The following is a 12,775-nucleotide window of genomic DNA, read 5'->3' as shown; positions in this document are numbered from 1 at the left end:
GACTCTTAACTCAATACTTTATTGAAGCACCTTTGTCAGCGATTACAGCCTTGAGTCTTATTGGGTATGATGCTACAAGCTTGGCACACTTGTATTTGGGGAGTTTCTCCCATTCTTCTCTGCAGATCTTCAAGCTCTGTCAGGTTGGATGGGGCGCGTCACTGCACAGCTATTTTCAGGTCTCTCCAGAGATGTTTGATCGGGTTCAAGTCCGTTGATGAGTAAAAAAACATAACTTTCAGAGGAAGGCTGTAACGTAACAATATGAGGACAAAGTCAAGGGGTCTGAATACTATATCAATGCACTGTATGCGCCAGTGAGTGAAGTGGGTGACAAAAGGAAGGTGGTTCCTTGGTGGACCAAAGAGTGCACTGCGGCTATTCGAGAAAGAAATAGGGCTTACAGAGTGTTGTGTAGGAATACAGTGCCTTCGGAAAATATTCAGACCCCTTGACTTTTTCTACATTTTGTTACGTTACAGCCTTATTTTAAAATGGATTAAATAAAAACATGTCCTCAATAATCTACACACAATACCTCATAATGACATCACAATACCCCATAATGACATCACAATACCCCATAATGACATCACAATACCCCATAATGACTAAGCAAAAACAGTTTTTTTTGAAATTTTTGCAAATGTATTCAAAATAAAAAACAAATACCTTACTTACATAAGTATTCAGACCCTTTGCTATGAGACTCAAGCTCAGGTGCATCCTGTTTCCATTGATCATCCTTGAGATGTCTCTACAACTTGATTGGAGTCCACCTGTGATAAATTAAATTGTTTGGTCATGATTTAGAAAGGCACACACCTGTCTATATAAGGCCCCACAGTTGACAGTGCATGTCAGAGTAAAAACCAACCATGAGGTCGAAGGAATTGTCTGTATAGCTCCGAGACAGGGTTGTGTCGAGGCAAAGATCTGGGGAAGGGTACCAAAAAATGTCTGCAGCATTGAAGGTACCGAAGAACACAGTGGCCTCCATCATTCTTAAATGGAAGAAGTTTGGAACCACCAAGACTCTTCCTAGAGCTGGCTGCCTGGCCAAACTGAGCAATCGGGGGAGAAGGGCCATGGTCAAGGAGGTGACCAAGAACCCGATGGTCACTCTGACAGAGCTCTAGAGTTCCTCTGTGGAAATGGGAGAAACTTCCAGAAGGACAATCATCTCTGCAGCACTCCACCAATCAGGCCTTTATGGTAGAGTGGCCAGACGGAAGCCACTCCTCAGTAAAAGGAACATGATAGCCCGCTTGGAGTTTGCCAAAAGTCACCTAAAGACTCTTAGACCATGAGAAACAAAATTATCTGGTCTGATGAAACCAAGATTGAAAACTTTGGCCTGAATCCAAGCGTCATGTCTGGAGGAAACCTGGCACCATCCCTACGGTGAAGCATGGTGGTGGCAGCTTCATGCTGTGGGGATGTTTTTCAGTGGCAGGGACTGGGAGACTAGTCAGGATCGAGGCAAAGATGAATGGAAGAAAGTACAAAGAGATCCTTTGTCACGTCCTGACCAGTATTAGGGGTTATTTGTCATTGTAGTTTGGTCAGGGCGGGGCAGGGGGTGTTTTTTGTGTGTTTCGGTGTTTTTGGGTTTAGGTTCTATGTTATCTATTTCTATGTTTATTTCTAGTTTTCTATTTCTATGTTGGGTTTTTGGCAATGACCTCCAATTAGAAGCAGCTGGTTGTCGTTGTCTCTAATTGGAGGCCATATTTAGTTGTGTTTGTTTCACTTGTGTTTTGTGGGTGGTTGTTTTCCTGTATAGCCTGTGTTGCCTTACAGAACTGTTTTCGTCGTTTGTTTAGTTTGTTTAAATGTTTTCTTTAAATAAATTAGGAAGATGAGCACTTTACACGCTGCGCCTTGGTCCAATCCTTACGACGCCCATGACATCCTTAATGAAAATCTGCTCAGGAACTCAGACTGGGGCGAGGGTTCACCTTCCAACAGGACAAGGACCCTAAGCACCACAGCCAAGACAAAACGGAAGTGGCTTCAGGACAAGTATCTGAATGTCCTTGAGTGGCCCAGCCAGAGCCCGGACTTGAACCGGATCGAACATCTCTGGAGAGACCTGAAAATAGCCATCCAACCTGACAGCCTGACAGAGCTTGAGAGGATCTGCAGAGAAGAATGGGAGAAACTCCCCAAATACAAGTGTGCCAAGCTTGTAGCATCATACCCAAGAAGACTCAAGGCTGTAATCACTGCCAATTGCATGCTGCCTCAAAACATGAGACATCTATGGCATTGAGTTGTGTGAAAAAAACGGCACATTTTAGACGTTTTATCGTCCCCAGCACAAGGTGCACCTGTGTAATGATCATGTTGTTTAACCAGCTTCTTGATAAGCCACACCTGTCAGGTGGATGGATTATCTTGGCAAAGGAGAAATGCTCACTAACAAGAATATCAACAAATTTGTGTCCAAAATTTGATAGAAAAGCTTTATGTGCACATGGAAAATTCAGTGGGTCCTTTATTTCAGCTCATGACATGTTGTATTTAAATTTTTGTTCAGTGTATATAAGCAACACAGGTGTGACATTTTAAATGCTCATGTTAATGTGTATAAGAAAAGACACACTGTTGACTCTTCTTTGAATGCAGACTTTACCATACGTGAGATGTGTTCTACAGCTGCACCATTGAGAGCATCCTGACTGGCTCCATCACCGTCTGGTATGGCAACTGCTTGGCCTCCGACCGCAAGGCACTACAGAGGGTAGTGGGTACGGCCCAGTACATTACTGGGGCCAAGCTTCCTGCCATCCAGGACCTCTATACCAGGCGGTGGAAGGCCCTAAACATTGTCAAAGACTTCAGCCACCCTAGTCATAGTCTGTTCTCTTTGCTACCGCATGGCAAGTGGTATCGGAGCGCCAAGTTTAGGTCCAAGAAGCTTCTAACAGCTTCTACCCACAAGCCATAAGACTCCTGAACATCTAATCAAATGGCTACCCAAACTATTTGCATTATCACCCCCTTTTACGCTGCTCCTACTCTCTGTTTATTATCTATGCATAGTCACTTTAGTAACTCTACCTACATGTACATATTACCTCGACTAACTGGTGCCCCCGCACATTGACTCTGTACCGGTACCCCCTGTATATAGCCTCGCTATTGTTATTTTACTGCTGCTCTTTAATTATATGTTACTTTCATTTCTTATTTTTTTTAGGGATCTTTCTTAAAACTGCATTGTTGGTTAAGGGCTTGTAAGTAAGGATTTCACTGTGAGGTCTACACCTGTTGTATTCGGCGCATGTGACAAATAACATTTGATTTGATTTTCAGCCTTAATAGGCTGTGGATATACAGCCCTAGGTCATGATCAGTTGTGCTATGTAATTTTTAAGCATCTACTGTACCTGATGAGGTCATGTACGTTCCCCTGGGATAATTTAATACGATTTGTAGTGAGGGGTTTATACCTACCTGGTTGTAAACATTCAGTAATATTACCTTTTGTAAAGCCTGGCAAGGACCCTTCATGTGTTGATAGTTAGACCAATAGCACTGACCTTTAACTTGTGTAAATTGATGGAAAATATGATAGTCATCAGATTGTCATATTTCCTGGAACATAGAGGTATATTGAGTCAATGTCAAAGTAGATTCCGTAAAAGTCGATCTACTTTGGATGCATTAGTAAAAGTGAGCAAGTTGAAAATACTCTGGCCATGAAAGAAGTAATTGCTACTGTCTTTTTTTATATATTGAAAAGACACTATGTGGAGAAGGCCTACTGATTAAGATGGAAGGACTTGGTATTGGTGGGAGATTATATAACTGGGTTTTATCCTTCTTATTTAATCACATCTTTAAGTTAAAATAGGATCCATTTTATCTGATTCCTATGTAGTTGACAATGGTATTCCTCAAGGCAGTGCTGTCAGTTCTATTTTGCTCAATATTATGATTAATGATTTGTTTTCGAATGTAGGTAGGGGTATTGGGGCTTCCCTATATGCTGATTATGGAGCTATATGGAAGAGGGGAAGGAATGTCTCTCGTGACCAAATCTATTCAACAAGATTTACTGGGGTTTAAAATTGTCAGAGACAAAGTCTTGCTGTATGTTCTTCTCAAAGAAGAAAGTTGCTAATAATATACAGTTGTTTCTGTATGGACAGCATATGGGCAGGGTTTCTAAGTACAAATATTTTGGTCTATGGTTCAATAAGAGATATACATGGAAAGATTATGTCATAAATGTTGAAACTAACTGTAAGAAGGTGGTGAATCTTATGAGCTCAGTCTCTGGTTATGAATGGGGTGCTGACAGACCATAGTTGACGGATATTTATAGAGCTCTGATGAGGACGACAAATGATTACGGATGTATAGTTTATGGAACAACGGCGAAGACTTGGCTTCAGAGGCTGGACAGAATCCAGTATATAGCTTTAAGGATATGTATTGGTGCATTTAAATCAACATCTGTATGTGCATTACTAGTGGAGGCAGGTGAGATGCCATTGGATATACAGAGTAAAAAACTGTCATTAGCTTATTGGGTTAGGCTGAAAGGCTGTGAGGTTGATCATCTCACTGCTACTGTTCTAGATGACTGTTGGGAATATACTACTAGACAAGGCAGTGGGTTTGGTTGGAAAGCTTGCTCATGAGAGTGGTTTGAGGGAGTTGGAGGTTGGCCCTTCTGTGGTGATAGGGGATGTTCCTCTGTGGTTACTCCCAGATCCTGTTTATCTAACCTTGGTAGAGAATAAAATATTGGTCAGAAGTCAGTGATTTAAGGAAACCGGTTGACAATTACATTGGTAGAAGTTTTTATGCATTTTTACTGCTTTTCACAGATAGATCCAAGGACCCAGATAGTGGGCACACAGGAGCAGGTGTTTATGTTCTTGAATTTAATGTGCAGACATGTAGAATACTAACAGACAAACTGTCAGTATACTCAACTGAACAGTTGGCGATAGTAATTGCCCTTCAGTGGGTGGAGGACGTTCAACCTGTCAGAATGATATATAGTATGCTCAGATTCTCTGTCTATATTGAATAGTTTATCATCTGGCAAATCTAATAGGAGTGACCTACTATTGGAGGCATTAATGTCATTATGGAGAATTAATCTTGGTGAAGTCGTGAGATTCTGCTGGGTCCCAGCCCATTTGGGTGTGGAAGGGAATGAAATTGTAGACCACATAGCCAAAAGAGCTTTAAAATGAGTCATAATTCATATGAATGTTCCACTGGGTAAAGGTGAGGCCAAATGTAAGATCAGAGCCTTTTTGTGTGGCAGAAAAGATGGGACCCTGAGCCCAAGGGCCGACATTTATATTCCCTCCAAAGAAAGGTTGGTGGACCAAGATTCAAAGGTCAGATTAGGAAGGAAGAGGTGGTATTTGCTCGACATGTCTAGGACATTATACATTGAACTCGTCTTTACATCTTGTTGGCAAGCATGTGACTTGGTTTGTGTCTGGAGAGTATGGTCGATGAAACGATGGAGCATGTGTTGTTATATTGTTGCAAGTGTGTTGAAGAGAGGGAAAGATTTAAGTGTAAGGTCATTGAGTTGGACAGGGTTGGGGGGTTTGGAAGGGATTTGGGGCATGGTCTATTAGAAGTTAATAGGCTTTTTTTCTCTCTCAGAAGTGCTGAGTTAGGTTGGAGGATTTAGAAATGTGGAACTAATGTTGTAAACCATGATTGTCCACACACTCCAGCACAGTAGGTGGCGGCATGCACCTTTAACGTTGGTTTGCTGACCGCCATTATATGATAGAAGAAGATTTTGACTCGGAAGTAGCTAGCTAACGTTAGCTAGGTTTATTTTGCAGACATTTAAATTGGCTGATGTAGTTAGCTAGCTTTTAGAATAACATTTACATTAACTCGTTTTTAAACGACACTCAAAATGTCTAACTGTATCGCCCTTCAGACACAACTAACCTCGATCATGGAGGTTTTAGCCAAATCAGCGGTGGCAGAAATTGCCAAACTTATCGATGACAACTGTGCTGTATTACATTTCGAAATATCTCGGAAGCATAATGATAATGAAATTCTGCGGAGAAAACTGCTCCTGATTGAAAATGAACTGAAGATTGCGCGGATTCCACGACAAACTGGTGAGTACTGTACCAAATGTTGTGGTACGCAGAAGTTAACGTTACTGTTATATTAGCTAGTTAACGTTATCTCCAAAGTGCTCAGTCGTACAGGCTAGGCCTCTATTGTTATTTGTAGATAAGGCTATTCTAATACCTAGCTAAGTATTTATGTGGTTGTGTTTATTCAAGGAAAACATTAGATAGAGAAATATAGATGTTATTGGGCCGATTTGTGTTTTGAAATGTAGTTGTCAGGCTAACGTTACCTACCAGCTAGCTCAGGACACCACAGAGCAGACGCTAGATAAGGCTCAGGAAACGTACCTCAATCCAGGGATGGAAGATGACGCTGTAATTCTAATTTTCCCATTATTAAAATGTTACATCGAAAATATTGAAATACTGCTATTTTTTTATTAAACTGCCTTTGTCGTCCCAATGTTAGTCTACCTAGGCAATAGCAGCCCATGGATTCCGTGAAAATACGACGCCTAGCGTTGAGGTGAGTAGCTACCTGAAGTGTTGTGGAATCCAATGGGTTGCTTTAGTCTAGCATGAGGACAAAAAGGACAGTTTAAGTAAAATCGATCAGTATTTCAGTCTTCTCAGTGTATAATTTTGGACAATTAGTAGTACAGCGCCATCTTCTATCCCTGGATTGAGGAACGTTGGTTAGAAAACTCTGGGCTCCCGAGTGGTACAGCGGTCTAAGGCACTGCATCTCAGTGCTTGAGGTGTCAATACAGACACCCTGGTTCGAATCCAGGCTGTATCACAACCGGCCGTGATTGGGAGTCCCATAGGGCGGTGCACAATTTGTTCTTAACTGACTTGCCTAATTAAATAAAGGTTACATACACACACGTTTTCCGAACCATATCTTGCCGGGCTCCGGACCATACTGGAAAGATGTACTTACAGCGACCATAAATAAGGTCGGAATCTTATGGTTGCCTACCTGTCAAAAAAATACTACCAGAGAGTCCTGGGAGTGTCCTTTATGTCTGTAATAATTTGCTGTTTCAGAGAAATACATGGACAGCTGTGCTTCAGACTGGAGACCCAGTCAGCGAGGAGATGAGGATGCGTTTGGGTCAGCTTTGGGAGAAGTCAAGGTCTGTGCTCCGTAGACTGATTCTTGTGTAGTTGAATCAGAGATTGATAGTATCGTATTCGGCTCCAAGTAGACCGAAGGGCCTTGACGGTGCATGTCTGTTGAGTCCCTTTGCTCAACTACGAGCCGAAAGGGACACAACATCTCTAGAAAACCCATAACCCAATGAAATATTACAGACTTGAAACCTGACAAATTGACCATGCATACTGTCTAATAGTTTCATTCTTCTAGTTTGCAGAGATAGAAACCCCTTTCATTAAGGTAGAGAGACAGGATGATGGATCATGGAGCAGGGAGCAACATAGAGAACCAAGTGGACAGGGTAACTGAATTCATTGGGCCATTGGACAGGGCAACTGCATTCATTGGGCCATTGGACAGGGCAACTGCATTCATTGGGCCATTGGACACGGCAACTGCATTCATTGGGCCATTACCCACGGCAACTGCATTCATTGGGCCATTGGACACGGCAACTGCATTCATTGGGCCATTGGACACGGCAACTGCATTCATTGGGCCATTGGACACGGCAACTGCATTCAATGGGCCATTGGACACGGCAACTGCATTCAATGGGCCATTGGACACGGCAACTGCATTCAATGGGCCATTGGACACGGCAACTGCATTCAATGGGCCATTGGACACGGCAACTGCATTCAATGGGCCATTGGACACGGCAACTGCATTCAATGGGCCATTGGACACGGCAACTGCATTCAATGGGCCATTGGACACGGCAACTGCATTCAGTGGGCCATTGGACACGGCAACTGCATTCAGTGGGCCATTGGACAGGGCAACTGCATTCATCAGGCAGGGTAACTGCATTCATTGGGTTCATTAGACAGGCCTACTTCCTTTCAAAACACTGTCCCAAATGGTACCCTATTCCCTATATAGTGCACTACTTTTGAACAGGGGCCCGTAAAGCTTGGGTTAAATGGAGTGCACTATGTAGGGAATAGGGTGGGTTTGGGCTACTTTGTTTCCAAACAGTGTTCTACTGGCCATGGTGTTGAACCTTGATTTGATAACATTTGCTTTGCAATTATATATTTTTGGGACATATAAGAAGGGCATGCAATTCTTGACATACTGTAGTAACTACAAATATCCTTTCTTTTGCTTTGCAATTATAACGATTGTCTTTGCACTTTCTATCTAGGAAACACCACATATGGCAATAATGCCATTCAGAAGCTTCCCATTGGGAATCATCAGGACTTGGAAGAAGAGGAGAATCAGGACCCACTGATCCTCCTGGAGGAGCAGCTGGCAGAAGGTCAAGAGAAGCTTAGTGAGCTGTGCCAGTCTCAGTCTGGGCACTGTGGCGAGGAGGAGACCAGTGTTCTAGAGTTTGTAATAAAGACTGAGAAGGAGGAAGAACATTCTGGATTCAGTCAGGCTGGATGTCAGAGGAGCACAGTAAAGCAGCAGAACCCCTTGAGCTCTGAGTTTGTAATGGATGAAAGAGACAGTCAACTGTGGTCGTCTATAGTTCAAGGGAATGATGACATAGTCATAGAGACTGACTTTCCTGATTTCTCTTATGTAGCCGAGCAGTATTCAGAGAGTTTTCCAGATCGCTCCGAGGCTCAGCCACAGCCCCTCTCTAGCCCAGTGGAAGGCCCTAGTAAATCAGCCATCTCACCTCTACAGAGACCGTGCAATGGATCAATGTACAACAAAGTCTTTCAGAAAGAGAAAGTAAGTGCATCTCAGTCTGTGTCTAGTTCTTTTCAGTGCCGACCGCAGATCAACCATTCACAGCAGCAGACCAGGCAGAGAGATCAGGTGTTCTCCCAGAGGAATAATCACATCCCACCGTCCAGGCCTCAAGACACTGGACACACAGCAGAGCGAAGCTTTGGACTGGGTGACACTGACAGACCAACTGCCTCCCATTTAGGGATTCGATTGAACAATAACACTTTTACATCAGGTGGCCTCAGAAGCTTTACTATGCCTCATTATAATACTAAAAATCACTGGGGTACAGCCATAACAGAGAAGGTTTTCAGTTGCTCGCAGTGCGGCAAGAGTTTTAGTCGCTTGTCCTATCTGAAGATACATCAGCGAAGTCACACGGGAGAGAGGCCGTTTCGGTGCACCGTCTGCGGGAAGAGTTTTCACTGCTCCTCGCACCTGACTATACACCACCGCATTCACACGGGAGAGAGACCCTATAGCTGTGCCACGTGTGGGAAGAGGTTTACCCAGCAGAGCAGTCTCAAGACACACCAGAGTGTCCACAGTGGAGAGAGACCGTATGGTTGCTCTCAGTGTGGCAAGACTTTCACTCTTCTGCACCATCTGAAGCGGCACAGGATTATTCATGCTGGGTATAGCTGAGTGGGTTATTATTATAATAATAATAATAATAATAATTATTATTATTATTATTATTATTATTATTATTATTAAACCTCTATCCAGGAAGTCTGTAAATATGGTCCTCAAAGCTGAATTTAAGATGAAGTTATTTGTTTTACTTTAGAAATTAAAATAGTTCAAGAAAAATTAGAACGTTGATGTTTTATGCTATTTTCAACACTACAGAAACATTTCATGAAATAAAATACACAGTGAATAGTTTTGCATCAGGCCTTTTAATAAACTATGAAAATCGGTACTCTCCATAATCAAGTATTCTGGCAAAATGTTTTGTTATTACCTATTCATGTCATATAACAGTGGGTGTGTTTCAAATAGCACCATCTTCTCTATATAGTGCTCTAGTTTCGACCATGGCCCATAGACACACACAGTAGGCTGTGGAACCAATTAATAATCAGGGAACCCTTTGTAGAGTCTTCACTGCTGTATTGGATTGTGTAATTGTAAACAGTGTAAATCTCTACACACCAGAGGGCAGTGGTACTCAACTTTCAGAACAGAGCAAACTATTAGTGACCCTAGTGCAGTTTTGCTACAGGAACTAACCCCCATTTGAAGTTCTCCTTTACTGTAATGGCGAACCATTCATTTCAGCAGAGCGGGGTCAAAGAGAATATAGAAAACTCTGTGGAAAGGTTGTCCTATTACAGAAATATTGGTGTTATGATGCTTTTCTAATAAGTAAGGGCTTTGCAGATATATACTGAACAAAAATATAAACGCAACATGCAACAATTTCAAAGATTTTACTGAGTTACAGTTCATAGAAGGAAATCAGTTAATTGAAATAAATTCATTGAGGCTCAAATCTACGGATTTCACATCACTTGGCAGGGGCGCAGCCATGGGTGGGCCTGGGAAGACATAGGCCCACCCACTTGGGAGCCAGGTCCACCCACTGGGGAGCTAGGCCCAGCCAATCAGAATTAGTTTTTCCCCAGAAACTGGCTTTATTATAGACAGAAATACTCCTCAGCAACCCCCTCCTCAGACGAACCTGAGGAGAAGAAGCAGGATGCAGAGGTCCTGGGCTGACGTGGTTACACGTTGTCTGTGGTTGGGAGGCCGGTTGGATGTACTGCCAAATTCTCTAAAATGACGTTGGAGGTGGCCTGTGATAGAGAAATTAACATTCAATTCTCTGGCAACAGCTTTTATTTTTTGTTCAGTATACATTTGAAAAGTTACAGTATGATCTGAAGCTGCTGTTTTAAGCATGGCAGAGTAACTTTGCAACAGTTAACTTCATGACTAGCCTGGGTACCAGTCTGTTTACCAAACGTTCCACTCCTTGTCATATGCCATGGAGTATAAGGAGTGGAATGTTAGCCAAACAGACTGGTACCCAGGCTACGACATGGCTCAATGTTGACGTGGCTATGTGTGTGTGCATAGTTTCACGTCTCTGGGGCGGAACCTTTAGTACACGGCAGACACAGTATAAATGCCCTTTACAGAGCAAATAAAGTCCTGAGCATTCCTCCCCATTTACAAACACTGACGTCACTTCCTGATTACTGTTCCTGCTCCCACCGGAGTACAGTGAAGATGCCTCTGGACGCTGATCCAGTTTAGCATTTTCCCCACCAATGGTTAAGGTTAGGATTTGGGAAGGGGAAGCTGATCTTTGAGTTGTACCTAGGGGAAACTTTACCCCAGAGTGCTTCAACTACAGCTTCTAGCCTTGCCAAGGAACAGCTCCAAGCCTGGTAAATGACCAGCAGCTCAAAAGCCTGGTAAAAGACCAGCAGCTCCAAGCCTGGTAAAGGACCAGCAGCTCAAAGCCTGGTAAAGGACCAGCAGCTCCAAGCCTGGTAAAGGACCAGCAGCTCCAAGCCTGGTAAAAGACCAGCAGCTCCAAGCCTGGTAAAGGACCAGCAGCTCCAAGCCTGGTAAAGGACCAGCAGCTCCAAGCCTGGTAAAAGACCAGCAGCTCCAAGCCTGGTAAAAGACCAGCAGCTCCAAGCCTGGTAAAGGACCAGCAGCTCCAAGCCTGGTAAAGGACCAGCAGCTCAAAGCCTGGTAAAGGACCAGCAGCTCCAAGCCTGGTAAAGGACCAGCAGCTCCAAGCCTGGTAAAGGACCAGCAGCTCCAAGCCTGGTAAAGGACCAGCAGCTCCAAGCCTGGTAAAAGACCAGCAGCTCAAAGCCTGGTAAAAGACCAGCAGCTCAAAGCCTGGTAAAGGACCAGCAGCTCAAAGCCTGGTAAAGGACCAGCAGCTCAAAGCCTGGTAAAGGACCAGCAGCTCAAAGCCTGGTAAAGGACCAGCAGCTCAAAGCCTGGTAAAGGACCAGCAGCTCAAAGCCTGGTAAAGGACCAAATCCTGTAGTTGATTCTGACTATTTGTGAAGGTTGCAGAAACGTTTGTCACTTGCATTGATAAGAAATAGGAAATGGATGTTTCTTGACTATTGGGGTCAGTAATTGATCTAAAAGTGTCATACAGTTGATACCTATTCTGGGCATCACCCCCCAGATTTAGCCTGTGTTCCCCTGCTCTGATGTTGCTGACTCATGCCAGTTCTTACAACAGGTATTTTACTTATCAGATAACTAGAGCGTGTTTATAACAATCTGGTGCCTGACTGCACAGTCTGACGTGGCACGCAACCATTGGTTGATGCATGCAACGTCTGAGCAGGGAAATGCGACCTTTGTGTTATTCTACAATTAAGGTGTTGCTAGTTTTAAAAATAAACTAGGTTTGGTTGAACTTGATTTAGGTCTTGACAGCACAATTCTCAAGTGCAGTCATACTTTACACATTAGGCATAAGACAAAAAGGGTTAATTATGATAGGAGGATCTGGGTCACATCCCAAATGGCACCCAATTCCTTATATAGGGAACATGTCAAAAGCAGTGCACTATATAGGGAATAGGGTGCCATTTGGGACACAACCCCTGCTCTTAAAGGGACGGGGAGGACAGCTTGTAAAACGTAGAACCTACTCATGGCCTTGTATGGGTATATATATAAGAAAACATTGCGTTGACGTCATGGAAATTGCTAGCTGGAGGTGCAACATGGCATTAAAATATGTTGGGTGAGAAAGTGGTAAAGAGCTTCCTGGATTGGCGCTTGTGGTGAGACAACACAGTAATTCTACAGACATAGAAAACAAGTAGCACTCGAACACCACAGTCCA

General features: G+C 43.3%; 1 protein-coding gene and 1 long non-coding RNA gene across 4 annotated transcripts; one reads left to right on the top strand and one right to left on the bottom strand.

Moving 5' to 3' along the window:
• LOC145860355 (uncharacterized) lies at nucleotides 1-796 on the bottom strand. The gene is made up of 2 exons (XR_014380384.1): nucleotides 682-796; nucleotides 1-249 (listed from the first exon to the last, which is right to left on the bottom strand). It is a non-coding gene; the product is annotated as an uncharacterized LOC145860355 (long non-coding RNA).
• A 4,976-nt stretch (nucleotides 797-5,772) lies between these two features.
• Nucleotides 5,773-9,872, top strand: LOC106569593 (uncharacterized). 3 transcript variants are annotated; one of them, XM_014141107.3, is made up of 5 exons: nucleotides 5,775-6,125; nucleotides 6,553-6,609; nucleotides 7,134-7,222; nucleotides 7,456-7,546; nucleotides 8,396-9,872. In XM_014141107.3, exons 3-5 carry the CDS (start codon nucleotides 7,142-7,144, stop codon nucleotides 9,580-9,582), a joined length of 1,359 nt encoding a protein of 452 aa, XP_013996582.1. In that variant the 5' UTR covers nucleotides 5,775-6,125; nucleotides 6,553-6,609; nucleotides 7,134-7,141; the 3' UTR covers nucleotides 9,583-9,872. The 3 variants fall into 3 exon arrangements, with proteins under 3 accessions (XP_013996577.3, XP_013996582.1, XP_013996581.1); XM_014141102.3 differs by lacking the exon at nucleotides 6,553-6,609 and having other exon boundaries at nucleotides 5,773-6,125; nucleotides 7,456-8,048; XM_014141106.3 differs by lacking the exon at nucleotides 6,553-6,609.
• The last annotated feature ends 2,903 nt before the right edge of the window (nucleotides 9,873-12,775 follow it).

Source organism: Salmo salar, chromosome 14, assembly GCF_965601325.2.
Source record: "Salmo salar chromosome 14, fSalSal1, whole genome shotgun sequence".
Taxonomy (NCBI): Eukaryota; Metazoa; Chordata; class Actinopteri; order Salmoniformes; family Salmonidae; genus Salmo; species Salmo salar.
This window is presented reverse-complemented; position numbering and strand designations above follow the sequence as displayed.